A 22,458-nucleotide genomic window follows, 5' to 3' on the forward strand; every position below is an offset into this window, starting at 1 on the left:
TCAGAAAAAGGTAAAAATCAGATCAGAGTTACAGACTTGGAGAAAGCATGGCGGAGATATGAATGACATGAAGATAAAGTTCTTCCACCAAATGAGGAGCTGTAAAATCAAATCACTAAAACGACCCAGCAGCTGGTGTACTGCTCACCTCATCCAATTCACATGTGTCTCTCTTTTGGCATCGACGTATTCTTCACACTGCATGCTCCTGTATACCTATAGAAAAATACCACATTTACATTTTTTTTTTTTTTACACAAAATCAAAATATGGCTTTAAATGGGGTTTACAGAAACAAGAACAATGGCTCATGCCAATATTATTAAGCCTCATGAAGGCTGAATTAAAGGTTTTTGACTGTATCGTAAGATTCACAAAACAGCTGACAAGCTCGGAGATGAATTTAGTAACTATAGGAAAATGTAGGCAAGGCTTTATCAGAATTTAAGCAAAGGAAACATTTCTCATAAAAGGCTTTACTTCTGACATGGCAAAGCTGTGCTGTGAATTAGACCTCTCTGATAAATATCTGTCCCTTGTGTTTTGGTCTCTAAACAGACAGCTACAAAAATACACAACTTTAAGTCAGTTCTGTCTCTAAATGGGTTTTACATAAAATATTTTGATCTGTACAAGTAATATTTATTTGGGTGCCAATGTTGTTTTAGTTCAGTGTAGCAGTGTTCATCTTGAATTTAAATGATTTTAAGTTTACTTTTAATCTTGTGTCCTGAAAATAGTAGTTACATTTTAGTCTTTTTTTTTTTTTTTTGGTCAAGATTTCATCAATGGAACTCAATTTTAATTTTAGTCTAATTCTATCAATGTTTTAATCATAATTTCCTCAGATAGTTGCATGGTACTTGGAAAATGTGCCCTGCAGTTTTAAGAGGGCCTGTTGCAGCAGGGGTTTAGCCGGATTCCCCCCCAGCATATGGCTGGTTTTGTCACTATGCAGAAGTTACAGTACTCAGCGTAAATGAGTACACCCCCTTTGAAAAGTAACATTTTAAACAATCTCCGTGAACACAAACAATTTCCAAAATGTTGACAAAGTTTAATATAACATCTCTTTAACTTATAATGTGAAAGTAAGGTTAATAATATAACTTATGGCCCTTTTCCACTACCCTTTTTCAGCTCACTTCAGCTCACTTCAGCCCGACACGGCTCGCGTTTCGACTATCTCAAAACAGCACGACTCAGCTCGCTTCAGCCCTGCTTAGCACCCAAAACTTGCACGGTTTTGGAGTGGGGCTGAAGCGAGCCAAACTGACCTGAGTGAGGCTGGGGGCGTGAGCAGACACTCCCCTGTGCACTGATTGGTGAGGAGGAGTGTCCTCACATGCCCACACACGCCCTGCGAGCACGCTGGGATCTGTAAACACCGTAAACCCGGAAGAAGAAGAATTACGAATTACGAGAATTTCTGGAGCCTTATGCGCCTCGCCTCATTTATACGCTCTTGCCAGTATCTGTTGGCGTTGTCGGTGACAACAAGCCACAGCACCAAGACCAGCAACACTAACGACTCCATGTCCTCCATGTTTATTGTTTACTATCCGGGTCGTGAGACTACCGCTTAAAAGATCACTGATGTCACTGTTTGCGCCGCTTAACGACATCACGTGACGTCCACCCACTTTCGCTAACTCCACCCAATGTGTCCACCCACTTCCAGCCAGCACGGTTCAGTGCGGTGGTAGTCGAAATGCAACTCCAATAGCCCCGCTCAGCTCGACTCAGCCCAACTCAGCACGGCACGGCTCAGCCGCGTTTGTAGTGGAAAAGCGGCATTAGATTACACATTTTTTTCAGTTTTACTCAAATTAGGGTGGCGCAAAAATGAGTACACCCCACAACAAAAACTACTACATCTAGTACTTTGTATGGCCTCCATGATTTTTAATGACAGCAGCAAGTCTTCTAGGTATGGAATGAACAAGTTGGCGATATTTTGCAACATCAGTCTTTTTCCATTCTTCAACAATGACCTCTTTTAGTGACTGGATGCTGGATGGAGAGTGATGCTCAACTTGTCTCTTCAGAATTCCCCAAAGAAAATAATTTCTTTACACCACAAAGTGAAGGCTACAAGATGATCAGCAAAGGTTTACTTATCAGTCAGAATACTGTCACAAAAGTGGTACAAAAATTTAAGAAAGATGGAACTGCAACCATCTCACAGAGACGTCCAGGTCATCCACGGAAGTTAACACCTTGACAGGAGCGTCTTCTGATGAGAAGGGTTGAAGAAAATCGGCATGCAAGTTTACTGCAGTTATCTAAAGAAGTAAAGCCAAACTGGGGTGACTTTTTCCGGTGACACAATACGGCGTACACTGCAGCGAAATGGCATGCATGGATGCTGTCCATGAAAGAAGCCTCTCCTAAAGCCCAGGCACAAAAAAGCCAACCTAGAGTTTACCAGGGCCCATGATGACAAAGATGAAGACTACTGGGACTCTATACTCTGGAGTGAGGAGACCAAGATAAAAGTTTTTGGAACTGATGGCTTCAAAACTGTATGGCGTCGCAAAGGTGAGGAATACAAAGAAAAATGCATGGTGCCTACACTGAAACATGGTGGTGGCAGTGTCCTTATGTGGGGCTGCATGAGTGCTGTTGGTGTCGGGGAGCTGCATTTCATTGATGGCATCATGAATTCACAGATGTATTGCTCTATACTGAAAGAGAAGATGCTACCATCACTCCATGCCCTTGGTCGTCATGCACTTTTCCAACATGATCCTAAACACACATCTAAGGCCACTGTTGGATTTCTGAAGAAGAACAGGGTGAAAGTATGTCTCCTGATCTGAACCCAATCGAACACCTATGGGGAATTCTGAAGAGACAAGTTGAGCATCACTCTCCATCCAGCATCCAGTCACTAAAAGAGGTCATTGTTGAAGAATGGAAAAAGATTGATGTTGCAAAATGTCGCCAACTTGTTCATTCCATGCCTAGAAGACTTGGTGTTGTCATTAAAAATCATGGAGGCCATACAAAGTACTAGATGTAGTAGTTTTTGTTGTGGGGTGTACTCATTTTTGCACCACCCTAATTTGAAGTAAAACTGAAAAATGTGTAATCTAAGTTATATTATTAACTTTACTTTCACGTTACAAGTTAAACAGATGTTATATTAAACTTTGTCTTGTCAACATTTTGGAAATTGTGTTCATTGAGATATTGTTTAAAATGTCACTTTTCAAAGGGGGTGTACTCATTTATGCTGAGCACTGTATGTGGAGTCAGCCACGACTGTAATGGTGATGAGCGCTATTTTCATATGAAGACGTTACTTTGTTCGGACCAATGCCGTGTGTGTGTCCTGACTCATATACCCGTTAGAATCCAGGAGCATTATGAAAGCCATGCAAGCAGGGAAGTGAGTGAGTCTAGCAAACCGGATTCACTCCCGCTTCCCAACTACGGTCAGGAACGTGAAAAAGAGGGAAGGCAACATACTGGAATGAATTTTGCTAAGGTTATTTCCCCTAGCTGTAAAAATTCCCTTGAGAAGTAAGCTAGGATGACTGTCTGAACAGAACCAGCTATCTTGGGTCACGTTTATTCGTCAGGGCATAATGAACAGAGATTTTGTTTTGCCGTGCTTTTACCGGCCCTCTCTGTGGGCCTGTCATTTCAGGTTCACATGACAGCATACGTGTTCTCACCGGTCAATCACAACCAAGTTAGCTAATGCACATTAACATTCTACACTAATGCAAAAGCAGTGTGCAGCAGTGAAACAAAAGCCATGGAAAGGTCAAAAATTAGAGGGGCCAAAAAAACAAACAAACCAGGCATTAGAGGCATAGGCTTCTAAATGTTTAAAAAAAGATAATCTACATACCGTTTGGGCATCATAGGGTGACCAGACGTCCCAGGACAGTCCCGATTTGGGGTTGTGTGTCCCGAGTCCCGACAAAAGTCTGTCGGGACACGGATATGTCCCGGTTTTCACCACTCGCGACGTTTGCGACTGAGCAGCGTGGGAATCGGAGAAATGTCTGCATTTACTATTTTGATGAATTGACAGGAATCACAAACTTTCCTGGTTACTGCCCCCTGGCCCTGTGGCATGGGTGTTTATTTAGCCACATTATTCCAGACAACAGAACGTGTTGCCATGCAACAATAAAATAAACATTAACTGGCGCGAATGTTCTTTGTCTAGCAGCCAGCAGCAGTAATGCCGCAGCAATTATGCCGAAAAGAAAATGTACCCTTTCCAAAGAATTACAGGGCACTTACCCCTTCCTCCGAGAGGCGCAGAACAATGCGCACGAAGCTGACTGCACACACTGTAAGTGCTTTGTTCTTGTACTGAGTTGGGTAGCCTATGCTACAAATGCTGCGCGCTCCTGTGGGGGCTTTCCTCGGGCTGTCGCCCCTCTCCTCCTTTACTGCTGAGAGAGGCCCTTCATATAATCTTTTTTTATTCACCTTGTTATCCCGAGATAACGACATAATTAATTCAGTATCTCGAGAAAACAACACAACTAATTCAAGATCTCGAGAAAACAAAACCGTTATTCCGAGATAATGACCTAATTAATTCAGGATCTCGAGGAAACAACACAACTAATTCGAGATCTCGAGAAAATAAAACCGTTATTTTGAGATCTCGAGAAAACAAAACCGTTATTTCATGATCTCAGCTGGATCACTGTATCTCTGTCGGTAGAGACGAAGCCGGGCCAGTCTTCTGCGGAGGTGCCGCAGACTAATTTGAAATTATCCCTTATTAAAAGACTTAATGCAATCTCTCCGTGTCAACCCCTGATCAAAATATTGCCTTATTAGGTGATCGATTATTTCAGACATTCTAATGACCAAAGTTGCGTCTATACAGAATGAGAAATAGCCCCAAAGTCAGCATATCACAAGTCTCTTGGCAAGCCTGAATGAACCATTTCTCAGCTGTTTACTCGAGATCACGGAATAATTGTTTTGTTTTCTCGAGATCTCGAATTAGTTGTGTTGTTTTCTCGAGATCCTGAGTTAATTATGTTGTTATCTCGGGATAACAAGGTGAATAAAAAAAAGGATTATATGAAGGGCCTCTCTCGGCTTCCGTAGTATATATTCTCAAATCACTTGTCTCTTTTTTGTTTCTGTTTAACATACCATTCTGACAGTTTGGCCATATTGAACAGCTTGTTGCACCTTCCATTAAAGTGTTCACTTTTGTACACATCTTCTTGCTTTATTCATTCAGTTGTGGGGAATGGTTAGTAAGGTTGATTCTGACCTAGGCTATGTTGAGGTCACATATCTACTTTTTAAGTTCATGCTATAGTGCATACAATTTTAGAGATCTAGCCTACATGTGCATATGCATTCTTCTTGGTGTTCTCACAAACAGGTGAAATAAATCAGTTTAAATGTGGCCTATGGACATAGCCTGGCCTATTCTCAGCCATTACAAAATCTGTTGTCTGACCATAATTTAACTGATCTGTATACCACTATGCCACTAGATAACAAAATGCCTGTTTGTTTTATTTCATGTGAGATGTTGATAAATGTGAGCTTCAACAAAATGATAAGAGCACCTCTCTGAGTGTCACGTTTATGTAAAAAAAAAAAAAAAAGGTGTGCGAGCACGAGCATGGTCGCGCGCAAAAGTGTCCTGGTTTCAGACTAGGGAAATCTGGTCACCCTAGGGCATCAGCACCCTGAATTGGCCTGCAATGCCATTTTCAAAGACCAGAATGGAGAGCTTAAAATGGACATTAAAACATAGCTATAGACTAGGCTGTTGCCTCTCGCGGTTGCCAGGGGACTAGCCCCCCTGTAACCCTAGCTGTATAGGTGAGAGTATAGGTCTACTTCCTATCTAGAGTGTTTATACTGTTTATATTGTTTGTTTATGAGTGTTTAGTCCATGTCTAGTTCTTATCTAGAGTGTGTTTTATATTGTTTGCTTTTTCAATTATTCTATTTTATTTATTGCATTGCCTGTTTGCACCGTGGGTCAGAGAGGACTGAAATTTCATCTGTGCTGTATGTCAAGCATGTATAGCATATTTGACAATAAATTTTACTTGACTTGACTTGAGAGGCCGAGGGCTATGGAAACGAAAGTCAGCGCCGCCCAATGTGGCTGACTACATGGAGCGGGAAGGACTTTAGAGATGGGCTAGGCTGCATGTTCATTTAAAACTGCTGTAACTTGCCCAACCATAACTGATTATCATATGTACCAGAGATTTCCAAGCTTGTTGGGGCTGAAGCACATCAAAGGTCAAATCAGAATGTCAAGGCACGCCAAATTAAAAGTTGGCTATCGATTATGAAGAATGTCACACACATTATGATGGGCTAGAAGGTCATTTGCAAAATTTGACCCAGATTGCACTACAGCAGATTGTCATAATTATTAAAAGAGATAGGTAAATCAAACAGACAATTGTATAATTTATTAAAAACGTGAGGCAACGTTCATTACAGTGTTTTCCATGAGTTACCTAGACTGTAGTGACCAGGGCAGGAATTTCACGAGGGCCACGGCCCTTGTGCCCTCTCAATTTGGCCTTGTGCCCTTGGAAAAAAAATATTTGCCGTAAGGCCACAGTGGCCTTGATGCCCTGCGGTTTTGCAGTCTGCCTCGTGACTGCCAATAGGCTTTAACATCACCTGTGTCTATTGAGAAAAAAAAAAATACGTCTTTTGATGACATTCTGGATTCTTATTGGGCAACTCATCAGTGGTGGATCGGATTCGAGCCTGGCTTGAACTGCTCCGACGTGCTATAATGACACCAATCTATCACCAGCCAACCAGGAGACTTAATCAAATGCATCCTCCGCCCACTTGTGTCCGCGTCTGAGACGTTGAATTTTCACAGGAGGGAAGAAGTTGACTGAGGTAAGACTGTGTGATAAATTAATGAACGAATAAGAAAGGAATTTCAACATATAGGGCTTAAGTTTGTTACCGTTAAATAAGCATTGCTTGTACAGTAACGTTATGTCGTTACAATGTTGACCCACTTTTAACGTGCCGAGTACCGACTGTAGCCGGTAACAAATGCTAATTAGCTTGCTGTCAAAAGTGCAAAGACCTTAAGTTGCTCTGTGTAAATTGGAAAATGGCGCAACTTCCTCTGTAGCCGTCAACTCAACTTGTCTTGAGTTTTGAGCCAATCACAACAGGGCAGCACTGTGGCCTGAGGTAAAACATGATAGTTTAAGTTTGTTTAAATTACAAAAATGAGTACACCCAATGACTGTCTCATATACTCTTCATATACTCATACTGTTTAAGTAATGCAATAAAACTAATCTTTAAAAGTGGTATTTACTCAAACTGTGTGCATAGAATGAACTTTCGGGTTAACAGTGTAATAGTGTTGCAGTGTTCTGCAAATTTGCAATTTAATATTTCAGATCTTGAGACAGGGTGGCACGGTGGTGTAGTGGTTAGCGCTGTCGCCTCACAGCAAGAAGGTCCTGGGTTCGAGCCCCGGGGCCGGCAAGGGCCTTTCTGTGCGGAGTTTGCATATTCTCCCCGTGTCCGTGTGGGTTTCCTCCGGGTGCTCCGGTTTCCCCCACAGTCCAAAGACATGCAGGTTAGGTTAACTGGTGACTAAATTGACCGTAGGTGTGAATGTGAGTGTGAATGGTTGTCTGTGTCTATGTGTCAGCCCTGTGATGACCTGGCGACTTGTCCAGGGTGTACCCCGCCTTTCGCCCGTAGTCAGCTGGGATAGGCTCCAGCTTGCCTGCGACCCTGTAGAAGGATAAAGCAGCTAGAGATAATGAGATGAGATCTTGAGACATGAAAGTGCTATTTTAAAAAAATAAAAGGTCAGAAATGTTTTCTTTGTCATCTCTTTAGTTCATTTTATTTCCTCAATAATTTTCCTTGACTGAGCAATCGGTCTGGGCTCTTATGGGTTAATCAGTAGCCTGCATGCTACATTTACAGTCAAATTTACAGTCAAACATTTTGGTGTACTCCAGGCTCAATTTTGATTAATCAAAAATCTGCGTAGTATTACAGTCTGAAGATGCTCTTGCACATTTGGTGTCAATTGAACAAAAATTATGGGAGGATATAGGTTTAATAAGTTTTACAATTTTTGAAGTGAGTGATGGATCTATAAGTTTAGATATTTTCTTATCTTCAGACATAATAGTGTAGGAGATGTTTCTTTACCTGCTTGATAGTTTCGACTGAGACTCCAATCTTCCTCAGAAGAGTCATTAGTCCTTAAATTAAATTCACTATAGACGTGAACTTAAAATCATTGCTTTCTTTTATGGCCTTGGTGCCCTGGTTTTTGGCCTTCGTGCCCTCAAAAAATTGACAGCACAAAAGGCCAAGTGACCTTGCCCCTAAAATGACGAAATTCCAGGCCTGGTAGTGACAGAAGCATTTTCAGAACACAAACACCATTTGATTTGAGACTGATAACATTAACTTTACAGTGTCCACTCCAGTCATCCACTAGTCCAAACACAATACTATGGTTATCAATTTAAAACAGCAAACAGATAACATCAATGGAGAAGTTAGCATTGATAATCAGCATTCATCAAACTTGAGCTTAGTTAGAGGCTGTCCACACGGCAACGGATTCAGGTGAATCTGATAAAATTGTTTATCGTTTCAGCCTGGCGTCCACACGGCACCGGCGTTTTGGGTGCCCCCAAACGATATTTTTTGAGAACGGTTCCAGAGTGGAAAAATCTGGCAACGGCGCCATTGCGAAGTCGTCTGGATGAGTAGAACGGATTTGTTTACGATGACGTCACAACCACATGACTAGAACAAGCAGCACTCTCGCTGTTTTGTATGAACCACTGCATTGCATTCACTTTTGTATACAGCTTTTCTTTTAAATAAACAAGTAACTGAACCGGGGCGGCACAGTGGTGTAGTGGTTAGCGCTGTCGCCTCACAGCAAGAAGGTTCGGGTTCGAGCCCTGTGGCCGGCGAGGGCCTTTCTGTGCAGAGTTTGCATGTTCTCCCCGTGTCCGCGTGGGTTTCCTCCGGGTGCTCCGGTTTCCCCCACAGTCCAAAGACATGCAGGTTAGGTTAACTGGTGACTCTAAATTGACCGTAGGTGTGAATGTGAGTGTGAATGGTTGTCTGTGTCTATGTGTCAGCCCTGTGATGACCTGGCGACTTGTCCAGGGTGTACCCCGCCTTTCGCCCGTAGTCAGCTGGGATAGGCTCCAGCTTGCCTGCGACCCTGTAGAACAGGATAAAGCGGCTAGAGATAACAGGGTATCTGCACATTTCTGATAACCAAAAATAATACTTTTTAAGGCTATTTTAAGACCTATGAGAATAAAAAATAAGACCGCTACCGCGGGGAAAAATATTTTAAAAAATCAGACTCTAGGCTATTATGGTCAAAGCATATTTATATTTTAATCAGTGCATCTCCAGTTTACGAACAGAATCTTGTCTTTCCCACAAGTAAACGATTTTGCATATTCAGAATCAGGGAACATTGCCCTGAAGACGGTGCCCACGTCTTCGTTCGAATTGTAGGAGTGGTGTCGGTCAATCGTTTGCAGAACCCACAGTATTTCAGCCTTAAGTGTAGCGGTCGAGGCGAAAGCACCAAAGGCACTTGTGCTGGGAGAAGTACAACCCCGATTCCAAAAAAGTTGGGACAAAGTACAAATTGTAAATAAAAACGGAATGCAATAATTTACAAATCTCAAAAACTGATATTGTATTCACAATAGAACATAGACAACATATCACATGTCGAAAGTGAGACATTTTGAAATTTCATGCCAAATATTGGCTCATTTGAAAGTTCATGACAGCAACACATCTCAAAAAAGTTGGGACGGGGCAATAAGAGGCTGGAAAAGTTAAATGTACAAAAAAGGAACAGCTGGAGGACCAAATTGAAACTCATTAGGTCAATTGGCAATAGGTCATTAACATGACTAGGTATAAAAAGAGCATCTTGCAGTGGCAGTGGCTCTCAGAAGTAAAGATGGGAAGAGGATCACGAATTCTGCGCCAACAAATAGTGGAGCAATATCAGAAAGGAGTTCGACAGTGTAAAATTGCAAAGAGTTTGAACATATCATCATCTACAGTGCATAATATCATCAAAAGGTTCAGAGAATCTGGAAGAATCTCTGTGCGTAAGGGTCAAGGCTGGAAAACCATACTGGGTGCCCGTGATCTTCGGGCCCTTAGATGGCACTGCATCACATACAGGCATGATTCTGTATTGGAAATCACAAAATGGGCTCAGGAATATTTCCAGAGAACATTATCTGTGAACACAATTCACCGTGCCATCCGCCGTTGCCAGCTAAAACTCTATAGTTCAAAGAAGAAGCCGTATGTAAACATGATCCAGAAGCGCAGACGTCTTCTCTGGGCCAAGGCTCATTTAAAATGGACTGTGGCAAAGTGGAAAACTGTTCTGTGGTCAGACGAATCAAAATTTGAAGTTCTTTATGGAAATCAGGGACGCCGTGTCATTCGGACTAAAGAGGAGAAGGACGACCCAAGTTGTTATCAGCGCTCGGTTCAGAAGCCTGCATCTCTGATGGTATGGGGTTGCATTAGTGCATGTGGCATGGGCAGCTTACACATCTGGAAAGACACCATCAATGCTGAAAGGTATATCCAGGTTCTAGAGCAACATATGCTCCCATCCAGACGACGTCTCTTTCAGGGAAGACCTTGCATTTTCCAACATGACAATGCCAAACCACATACTGCATCAATTACAGCATCATGCCTGCATAGAAGAAGGGTGCGGGTACTGAACTGGCCAGCCTGCAGTCCAGATCTTTCACCCATAGAAAACATTTGGCGCATCATAAAACGGAAGATACGACAAAAAAGACCTAAGACAGTTGAACAACTAAGGCCCAATCCCAATTCTAATTTCTACCCCTACCCCTCCCCCTTCCCCTTGGCCCTTCCCCTTGAAACTGAGCTACAAGGGATAGGGCTTGAAATTCAACCCCTACGTATTGGGATAGCCCTTCAACGATCGCATACGTCATCGCGTACCTCCGTCAGCGTTTACGTTAGCAAAACGCGACCAAATGCGTCATTGGCTGCGACGAGCCGCTACAGTCAGAGCCAGAACCAGAAATCTCTGCTGGCAGGGTGTGATTTGTTAACTAACACCACTGAATGGGATATCTTTGGCGCTTCGTGCACCACATCCGACAGAATGAGGTGTCAGAACACTCATGTAAACAATAAAAGTGAGAATAACAGAACAAAACGTACGCAGTCAAGCAACCGAAAACAATACTTACTCCCAAAGCTTTTTAGCAGCAGCTTGGATTTCAGAAATCGCTGCTCATTCTCAGCTCGAAAGCGAATCAAGCGGCGTGTTTCCTCTGGATAACAACTTAAAACACGTAAATAATGCAGAAAATACATTTATGACAATCTTTCGCCGCGGGAACCGCCATCTTTCTGAAATCCGCATGAAATCTCGCTGAAATCCGCATGGCATTGTGGGAAATCACTCAAACCCCTTCGTTCGGAGTCAGCTCCAGGAAAATCTCCGTTTGGAGGGGTACAGAAGCCCTACCCCTTCCCCTACCCCTCCGCGTTAACTGGGATTGGGATACCCCTACCCCTTCACGTGAACGCGCAAAATGGAGGGGAAGGGCCAAGGGGTTGGTCCAAGGGGTGAAATGGGATTCGGCCTAAACTTGAGCAACTTGTCTCCTCAGTCCCCAAACGTTTACAGACTGTTGTAAAGAGAAAAGGGGATGTCTCACAGTGGTAAACATGGCCTTGTCCCAACTTTTTTGAGATGTGTTGTTGTCATGAAATTTAAAATCACCTGATTTTTCTCTTTAAATTATACATTTTCTCAGTTTAAACATTTGGTATGTCATCTATGTTCTATTCTGAATAAAATATGGAATTTTGAAACTTCCACATCATTGCATTCCGTTTTTATTTACAATTTGTACTTTGTCCCAACTTTTTTGGAATCGGGGTTGTAGGCACTGAAGGGAAAGTGGGCTTTGCGTTAACGTTTGCAACCGGTGCTGCAAACATCTGCATGGGAACTGTTGTTACCTGACTGGCGGCAAAGCGTTTATGCTTTTCCCCTTTCATGTGAGCGTCAAGAGCAGTAGAGCCCACTGTTCCCAACTTTATGTCTTTCTTGCAGAGTTTACACCGAGCTTCATTTTCGGATGTTGCTTTTGACAACCAACCACTATATTACTGGTCCTCAAGCCACTTGTCCCTAAACGTACACTTCCCCATCCTACATGTCTGCCACGCTAAAGAAACCACTTCTTCGTCTTTTCCCACAACACTATAAGGAAAACACTGCCCCCTAAGTGTTGTGTGACACCTGTACTTTTAGGTACAGAGCGGTCTTTTTGCCATCTTCTTGTTACACATTGACGTGCGCTGTTTGAACAACGTTAGCATGGAAAAAAAATGTACAAACATATATTTTTGTGCCCCGATGAAATTTAATGCCACCCATATGAAAATTATTGCCACACTTTGAAATATTAGCAAAATATAAGGCTATTTAAGGCCTTAAACGCCATATACTGTATATCAGACTTTTTCAGACTTTTTAAGGATCCGCGGACACCCTGGATAATGAGATGAGATGAAATAACTGAACCATTTCTTGAATTTCTTTTTTTATTGGATAAGACTGATTTTCAAAATGTTCACACACAATATAAAAAGTTATATAAATTATATAAAAATGCTTTTCAAAATGTTCACACAATAAGAAAATTAAGTTATATAAAACTATGCACACTAATAAAACTAATTTGTACACACAGAAGGCACGATTTCCTCGCGTAGTCGCAGCCATCTTCTTGCTGTTGTGTGTTTGTTCCTGAGAGTGTTTCATGCCGGGTAGAAGAAGGAGTTTATGCGCATGCGTCCTACTTCTTCTATTGTTCTGGTGTCTCCGATGGGACCGTCTTACAGCGCACGTAGAGGTGTGGCATGTGTATTGCATCGTTTTCAGCAAGCGTTGCCATATGTACCTGATATTTTACTGATCCGTTGCCCATGTGGACGCGATATTTTTTTAAATAAAATCTCGTTGCCGTTGTCGTGTGGATGTAGCCTTAGAGAACGTTAACATCAGCATGTCCGACTCTCATCTCCTCGCTTTAAAACAGTTCACAGTTAAATTTGTAGAGTTTTAGCTTATTTGAGTCAGAAAAGCTGCTAACACATCCAGTAGCATGTATTCGTCATTCAAAACACAAGTGCATGCTCTAACCAGAGTTCAAAATAGGTTTATTTTTGGCTAAAATGAAATTATTCTGCATGTTCTGTATTCAATATTTTAAATTTTCTAAAAAATAAATAAACCAGTTGAACACAGCTAACCACTTCTGCTTCATTTCTTTGAGGGCTGAAATGTATGCTCTAGTCATTTTTTTTTAACTGTTTATGAACTGTTAAACTCCTTAACCATGCTGTGGCATCACCATTCATATCGATACAACCAGTGTGTTTATGCTTAAATTACTAAAGCACAAAATTGTTTTGTGCAAGTTCTTCATAGATCTAAAACCCTTAATTTTGCTCTCAAAGTGCACCAATTTGATACATTTAACTTTAAAATAAACAAAATGCCCCCAGAGCGAGGGCCACTGATCCTAGTTTCACAAAATCCTGAGGGAAACACTATTATTCTGTCTTTTTTTTTTTAAATAACTACTGCCAGTGGAAAAGCTACCTGTTCTTTTGTAAGTTAGGGTAGCTGTGAAAGAAATCTCTCTCAACTCAGACGTAGAAGTAGGTGACCGTGATTATGCAACATATCCTAGAAGCATGTTGATGTTCAAAAATAAACTTGACGGGTAGTGAACTAATGTGGCAAGTGTGTGTGGAAGGAGAAATCATGAGACGGAGAGCTCCGCTTTTGAATATAAAAGTGTGTCATTGCATATCATACAACGAAATTGGACGCCATCCTACCAGTGCAACATCTGCTTATTTTAGATTTAATTATTTATTTCGGTCATTTCGGGGCGGCACGGTGGTGTAGTGGTTCACGCTGTCGCCTCACAGCAAGAAGGTCTGGGTTCGAGCCCCGTGGCTGGCGAGGGCCTTTCTGTGCGGAGTTTGCATGTTCTCCCCGTGTCTGCGTGGGTTTCCTCCGGGTGCTCCGGTTTCCCCCACAGTCCAAAGACATGCAGGTTAGGTTAACTGGTGACTCTAAATTGACCGTAGGTGTGAATGTGAATGGTTGTCCGTGTCTATGTGTCAGCCCTGTGATGACCTGGAGACTTGTCCAGGGTGTACCCCGCCTTTCGCCCGTAGTCAGCTGGAATAGGCTCCAGCTTGCCTGCGACCCTGTAGAACAGGATAAAGCGGCTAGAGATAATGAGATGAGATGAGATTTCGGTCATTTCAACAACATACACACTGATTACATACATATCAGCAAGAAAGACCGAAAAGGAATCGACTGAAGCAAAACGTCGCTGTCAGGTCAAAACCTGCTATGTGACATTTTTCCTTTTTTACAGGAGACGTAAAAAACTGAATAAAACTCTGAAATAACAAGCTGAGAAGCCAGTCAAAAGTTTACTTGTTCTATTATCAGCTTGGTCAGTTAAATATCCATCAAAATAGCTAATTGCAGCATTATATTAGTGTAAATTGCAAAAGAGAACCCAATTTGACTTAAATTGTCACATAGCAGGTTTTGAACTGACAGCAACGAAAAGCTTATTGCGTCTACCCTTATTACATTTCATAAATTAATAAATCTGTTTTTTATGCCAGAGGAACTAAGGAAAGAAACAAAAAGGAAAAAAAAAATAGTAACAATAGTATCTGTTATAGTAATGGCTCTTGGGTAGAAGCTCTTTTTCGTTCTATAGACCCCTTACACTGACATCACATTTACGTTAGCAACGGTCACTACCCTACCCTATACCTGGGGGACAAGCAAACTATTGCCGCTTTTCCACTACAAACGCGGCTGAGTCGGGCTGAGCCGTGCCGTGCTGAGTTGGGCTGAGTCGAGCTGAGCAGGGCTGTTGGAGTTGCATTTCGACTACCACCGCGCTGAACCGTGCTGGCTGGAAGTGGGTGGACACATTGGGTGGAGTTAGCGAAAGTGGGTGGACGTCACGTGATGTCGTTAAGCGGCGCAAACAGTGACATCAGTGATCTTTTAAGCGGTAGTCTCACGACCCGGATAGTAAACAATAAACATGGAGGACATGGAGTCGTTAGTGTTGCTGGTCTTGGTGCTGTGGCTTGTTGTCACCGACAACGCCAACAGATACTGGCAAGAGCGTATAGATGAGGCGAGGCGCATAAGGCTTCAGAATTCTCGTAATTCTCCTTCTTCCGGGTTTACAGTGTTTACAGATCCCAGCGCGCTCGCGGGGCGTGTGTGGGCATGTGAGGACACTCCTCCTCACCAATCAGTGCACAGGGGAGTGTCTGCTCACGCCCCCAGCCTCACCCAGCTCGGTTTGGCTCGCTTCAGCCCCACTCCAAAACGGTGCGAGTTTTGGGTGCTAAGCAGGGCTGAAGCGAGCTGAGTCGTGCTGTTTTGAGATAGTCGAAACGCGAGCCGTGTCGGGCTGAAGCGAGCTGAAGTGAGCTGAAAAAGGGTAGTGGAAAAGGGCCATTTGTTTACATACTTTTCACATACTGAAACCAAGCCAAGATGTCAGACATCCGTTGCTGTTGTCTGAAGAAAACTACAGCTAAAAAAGCTCTACTAACAGCTTACTTGGATAATCTTAGTTATAAAGAAGTGAAGGATACATGGAAATTAGAGTTTATTAGTGGCTATGATCTGTACAAAATTCCTTAAAACCAATGGAGTGACGGTGCAGATTTGTGGCCTAGTGTTAGCTACATGTTGGAATGTACTTTCCTTTTCCCGAAGAATCCGGACATGGAAGAACAGTTTAAAAAAAAATGCACACCCCACTACATAAACAAGAAAACCTTTGTGTAAAGAATTTTTACTGACATCAGCTTTAGGAAACAGAATGCTGCAAAAGCCTGAGCATTTACTCTCAAAAGACTACTACTTGAACTGTGGGCTAGATTGTATTCCCGGCCCGCCATGTCTCAACAACCTCAAGGACATCAAGTTACAGAGCTATTTGCACTCATTTATACATTGATATTTATGATTTTTTAAAAAAGAAACAAATCTCTGAAGTATTATTTGTAAAATAACGTTATCTTGCTCTAGACTTTCAAACAATGTTGTAAGATTTTATTTTAATTTTATCTAATAGTGGATGGTACAATAATTACAAATGCAAACAGAATCGGCACGTTCCAGTTGTAGCTGTAGTCATATAGCTAACTATAATCATATAGCTAACTATAATTACCCTTGTAATAATAATTTCAATAAACTGTTCATGTTCAGTTCCCTCTTCATTTATTCTCTATTCAAAAGGCACAACTGAGTCATACAGGTTGATAAGTGTGCAACAGACAGTAACAATTTTATCTAAAATAGTTTTTCCTGCCTTAGTCGATTTATTTCCATTTCACATGCCTGCAGCTGTTGTAAAGTTCAGTGTGTTTGTGTAGAACTCTCTCAAACTGTAGGTTCATTACTACACTCTGGCTCCAGGTTGACATTTTGCACAGGACCGAGTTCCTTTGATAACAAAAGCAAAGCTTCAGCGCTTTTTGCTCTTAATCTTTTCTGTTCTTTCAGGATGCATCAGGAGCATGTCACTCCTTGTTGGGATTTTTAATGAATTATGTCAGCGTTGTTTGTTTGGTGCCCAATCTGGGTTTTCCATGTCGAATAAGGAAGTTGGTTCATCTGGAAGAAAATCATTTGATTTTGTCTGAACACTTTCATGAAGAAGCTAATTCAAATGTGAGCAGAAATAAAGGGAGATTCTTAAACTCTTCCATACTCCATTGCGCCTGTCTATTTTTTTAAAAATACATTTTAAATAGTCGCAAATTTCTATGGAGTTTTCAGGGTTAGCTCCTCTCGCTGTATTCTCTTTAACCACTCATTTCTTCATTGTTCTTGAAGCATTTGCTTCTCTTTAACATTTTTCTTCATAGCAGGGAAATGGTAATATCTTATCTATTCCTCGATTTAAATGATTGGAACAACCAAAAACAGCGCAAAAATTAACCATATTTAAGACTGGTTAAGCCTTGCTTACACGAAAACTGGTGTCTTTTCACCTGGGGGTCAATTATCACGTGATGCGTAACGTCATGTGCAAGGGGTCTATTTGTCCATTTCTTAATTGACCTGAACTGCCTGCCCAAGGGCAGCAGTTCAAACAGAGAACTTCTGGGGTCGGACGGATCTTTTAATATACAGAGGGTTCTTTTGAGGCAGCAGGAACTGTAAAGCTCTTCCAGGCAGGGAAGAGGGCATCCGATGATCATCTGGGTGGTGGTGACAACCCACTGGAGCACTTTTCTCTCTGCTCCTGTGCAGCTGACAAACCACACACTGATGCAGTATGTAAGTATGTTCTCTATGGAGCAACAATAGTAGGACACAAGCAGTTTTTGAGGGAGGTCGTTCATCCTGAGGATCATCAGGAAGTAGTGTCTCTGCTGTGCGTTCTTGATCACTTGTGGCATTAGAGCTCCAGGTCAGCTCCTCCTCTCTGTGCACCCCAAGGAACCAGAAGTTCAGGATCCTGTCCACACATTGCGCACTGATGAGAATAGGCTGAAAGTCCGTTTTCTTTTTCCTGAAGTCTATGATCAGCTCCTTGGTTTTGGTGGTTGAGGACCAGGTTTGTTTTCTCAGCACCACCCAGACAGCTGTTCCACCTTGTGCTGATAAGCAGACTCCTTCCCCCCAGAGAAGATGAGCCCCACTATGATAGTATCATCCGCAAATATGATGATGCAATTACGGGAGCAAGCAGGGTGCAGTTGTAAGTGTAGAAGAACTACTTTTTTAATCCTAGAAAAAGCCATGGCACAGCAGTTATGCTCATATTTACATAGGAATAACATCCATGAAATGCATCAGTCAGGATTTAGACCTCATCATAGCAAAGAGACAGCTCTGGTTAAAGTAGGGAACGACCTACTGTTGGCGTCTGATCAGGGCTGTGTCTCAGTGCTTGTGTTGCTTGACCTTAGTTCAGCATTTGATACCATTGATCATTCAATTCTTCTGGATAGACTAGAAAATGTTGTGGGAGTTAAGGGAACGGCCCTCTCCTGGCTCAGCTCTTATTTAACTGATCGCTATAGAGATCTTGCAGTCACGTGACCGGAAAGTACACAGCCGCCTTCTTGTCGGTCAACAGCACAGCTGAATATTGCTGCACTCGTGTACAGAATGGATCAATTTCAACCGACGGACTACACAGCTCATTTTTCTAATTAACAGATAACTAGATATATGTCTAAAATAAACGATCTACAGATTAGTGACCCTTATGGCTTACCGGACGGAGTTTTCACGACCGTGTCAGTGGATATGGAACTGCCAGAGGTGGAATACCCGGACGTGTATAATTACCTCATTAACTTTCCCTCGCTGTTCAGTGGTGAAGCACTGCGGGCTTATAAATCTCTGGACAGTTATCTTTACAGAAATTCAGGATTTGTCAGCGACTCAGATGTGGCATCTTGTAAACAAGAAAATGATCCTCACTGGATGGGTAAGTCACTTAAGTATTGAGTATAGCACTGACCAGACGATTATAGAATAGAATAAGGTAATTCCAGCTGTAATTCCAAATCGTCTGTCTTGTTTACCTGGCGTTGGAGAGGTAGAGGCTTAGCAGTGGAGATTTGAGTGGCTGTTTTCTGAGCTTAGTCAACGGGCTGGCTCTGCAGCCTCGCTTTTGCTTCCTCTCCCGGCACCGCCTCCTTAGCTTTGCTTCCAATAACAATCCACGGAGACCCCGCTGGTCTCGCCATCTCATCCGGAATGTTTTTTTTTTCCTCATCCGGAATGTTGTGCATGCGATGGAAATCGCTACAAACCGTCATTTTCTACTGGAAACCAATGTCCAGTAAGTCCACACGGTTGTAGTGGATATTGAAGTCCGGTACAGACGAACAACACGCAAAAATACACACAAAAAACATAAACGTGCACAGGTAGGGAGAGCTTGTAGCCGCAGCCGTTGTAGTAGAATTGTATAGAGTAGGTTTTTCCAGAAGAAAAGGTAGAAGCAGAAGTAGAACCAGAAGTAGAAGGCGGAAATATGGCATTTGACTGACAAGATGGCGTCTGTCACAATCTGGATCGGCTGTGACGTCACATGCAAGTGTTCCATACTGAGGTAAAGTTTGGTGTTCCACAAGGTTCTGTCTTGGGTCCACTGCGCATATATATATATATATATATATATATATATATATATATATATATATATATATATAAAAATGTGTGTGTGTGTGTATATATATATATATATATATATATATATATACACACACACACACACACACACGATTCCAAAAAAGTTGGGACAAAGTACAAATTATAAATAAAAACAGAATGCAATAACTGACAAATCTCAAAAACTGACATTGTATTCACAATAGAACATAGACAACATATCCAATGTCGAAAGTGAGACATTTTGAAATTTCATGCCAAATATTGGCTCATTTGAAATTTCATGACAGCAACACATCTCAAAAAAGTTGGGACAGGGGCAATAAGAGGCTGGAAAAGTTAAAAGGTCCAAAAAAGGAACAGCTGGAGGACCAAATTGCAACTCATTAGGTCAATTGGCAATAGGTCATTAACATGACTGGGTATAAAAAGAGCATCTTGGAGTGGCAGCGGCTCTCAGAAGTAAAGATGGGAAGAGGATTACCAATCCCCCTAATTCTTCGCCGACAAATAGTGGAGCAATATCAGAAAGGAGTTCGATAGTGTAAAATTGTAAAGAGTTTGAACATATCATCTACAGTGCATATCATCATCAAAAGATTCAGAGAATCTGGAAGAATCTCTGTGCGTAAGGGTCAAGGCCGGAAAACCATACTGGGTGCCTGTGATCTTCGGGCCCTTAGACGGCACTGCATCACATACAGGCATGCTTCTGTACTGAAAATCACAAAATGGGCTCAGGAATATTTCCAGAGAACATTCTGTGAACGCAATTCACCGTGCCATCGGCCGTTGCCAGCTAAAACTCTATAGTTCAAAGAAGAAGCGGTATCTAAACATGATCCAGAAGCGCAGACGTCTTCTCTGGGCCAAGGCTCATTTAAAATGGACTGTGGCAAAGTGGAAAACTGTTCTGTGGTCAGACGAATCAAAATTTGAAGTTCTTTATGGAATCAGGGACGCTGTGTCATTCGGACTAAAGAGGAGAAGGACGATCCAAGTTATCATCAGCGCTCAGTTCAGAAACCTGCATCTCTGATGGTATGGGGTTGCATTCGTGCGTACGGCATGGGCAGCTTACATATCTGGAAAGACACCATCAATGCTGAAAGGTATATCCAGGTTCTAGAGCAACATATGCTCCCATCCAGACGATGTCTCTTTCAGGGAAGACCTTGCATTTTCCAACATGACAATGCCAAACCACATACTGCATCAATTACAGCATCATGGCTGCATAGAAGAAGGGTCCGGGTACTGAACTGGCCAGCCTGCAATCCAGCTCTTTCACCGATAAACATTTGGCGCGTCATAAAACGGAAGATACAACAAAAAAGACCCAAGACAGTTGAGCAACTAGAATCCTACACTAGACAAGAATGGGTTAACATTCCTATCCCTAAACTTGAGCTACTTGTCTCCTCAGTCCCCAAACGTTTACAGACTGTTGTAAAGAGAAAAGTGGATGTCTCACAGTGGTAAACATGGCCTTGTCCCAACTTTTTTGAGATGTGTTGTCATGAAATTTAAAAATCACCTAATTTTTCCTCTTTAAATGATACATTTTCTCAGTTTAAACATTTGATATGTCATCTATGTTCTATTCTGAGTAAAATATGGAATTTTGAAACTTCCACATCATTGCATTCCATTTTTATTTACAATTTGTACTTTGTCCCAACTTTTTTGGAATCGGGGTTATATATGTATGGGTGATATTATTCATAAACATGATATTAGTTACCACTGTTATGCTGATGACACACAGTTGTATGTTTCTACAAAACCTGATGAGAGACACCAGCTTAATAGAATTGAGGAATGTGTTAAGGACATTAGACACTGGATGCTTATTAACTTCCTTCTGCTTCACTCTGACAAGACTGAAGTACTTGTACTAGGACCACATGCAGCTAGAAGTAAGTTTTCTGATTACACAGTAACTCTGGATGGCCTTTCTGTTTCTTCACGTGCAGCAGTGAAAGACCTCGGGGTGATTATTGACCCCGGACTTTCATTCGAAACTCACATCATCAATAACATTACCCAGTTAGCTTTCTTTCATCTCAGAAATATTTCTAAGAGAAGAAATTCAATGTCACTACACGATGCAGAAAAAGTAGGTCATGCTTTTGTTACCTCCAGGTTGGATTATTGTAATGCCTTACTGTCTGGATGTTCCAATAAGTGCATAAACAAGCTCCAGTTAGTTCAAAATGCAGCAGCAAGAGTCCTTATTAGAACTAGAAAATATGACCACATCACCCCTGTCTTATCCACACTGCATTGGCTCCCAATCAAATTTCACATTGATTGTAAAATACGATTATTGACCTTGAAAGCACTGAATGGTCTCGCCCCACAGTACCTGAGTGAACTTCTGCTCCTCTATGACCCACCATGCCTACTTAGATCAAAAGGTGCAGGTTATCTGCTGGTACCTCCCATAGTGAAGGTTACATCAGGGGGCAGAACCTTTTCTTACAAAGCCCCACAGTTATAGAATAGGCTTCCAAGTAGTGCTCGGGAATCAGAAACAGTCCATGTTTAAGTCTAGGCTGAAAACATATCTGTTTAGCCAAGTCTTTTGTTAATGGTGTTTATGAGGTAAAGGTGTAGATCTGGAGGATCCTCAGACAGAGTGTTTTGGCAAACTGGGATGTATGGATGCTGTCAGTTCCCCACTCACTTGCTCGCTCAAGTTTGTTGATCCTGTAGTGGCTGCTGCTTTATGTCCCGGGGCACCCTCATGCCTGTGTTACCCTTTTAGTTATGCTGTCATAGTTAGTTTTGCCAGAGTCCCTGCTTGGGACTCTGGCAAAACTCAGTGCAAAATGTATACTGTTCCTACTCATCAGGTGACATTGGGCATACCCAACAACCTGTGTTTTCTCTCTTTCTCTCCCCCCTCCCCCAATCTGTCCCTCTGAGTTACATGGCAATCCTGACCTCTTCTGCTCCTCAGACCTACCTGATCCATTCTGATGAGACTCCAACCAGATGTAGGGCATCACATCGCCCCTGTGGAGGGCAGCCCCATATGGACAGTTGAAAGTCACACTTGGAAGATGCTCTGGACACTTACAGTAATGCTTTTATGGCTGAGGACTACAGCTGACTTGCTAACTTTAGGACTGCAGTTGTCATGA

General features: G+C 42.1%; 1 protein-coding gene across 1 annotated transcript in view; it reads right to left on the reverse strand.

Annotated features, from left to right (window-relative positions):
* The window catches only part of LOC132867701 (histone-lysine N-methyltransferase PRDM9-like), a 148,466-nt gene that overhangs the window by 12,510 nt on the left and 113,498 nt on the right, over nt 1–22,458 (reverse strand). The window contains exon 4 of the mRNA XM_060900709.1: nt 149–216. Within this exon, the coding sequence (XP_060756692.1) occupies nt 149–216 (68 nt within the window). The remainder of the gene's footprint in view (nt 1–148; nt 217–22,458) is intronic.

Source organism: Neoarius graeffei, chromosome 19, assembly GCF_027579695.1.
Source record: "Neoarius graeffei isolate fNeoGra1 chromosome 19, fNeoGra1.pri, whole genome shotgun sequence".
Lineage (NCBI taxonomy): Eukaryota > Metazoa > Chordata > Actinopteri > Siluriformes > Ariidae > Neoarius > Neoarius graeffei.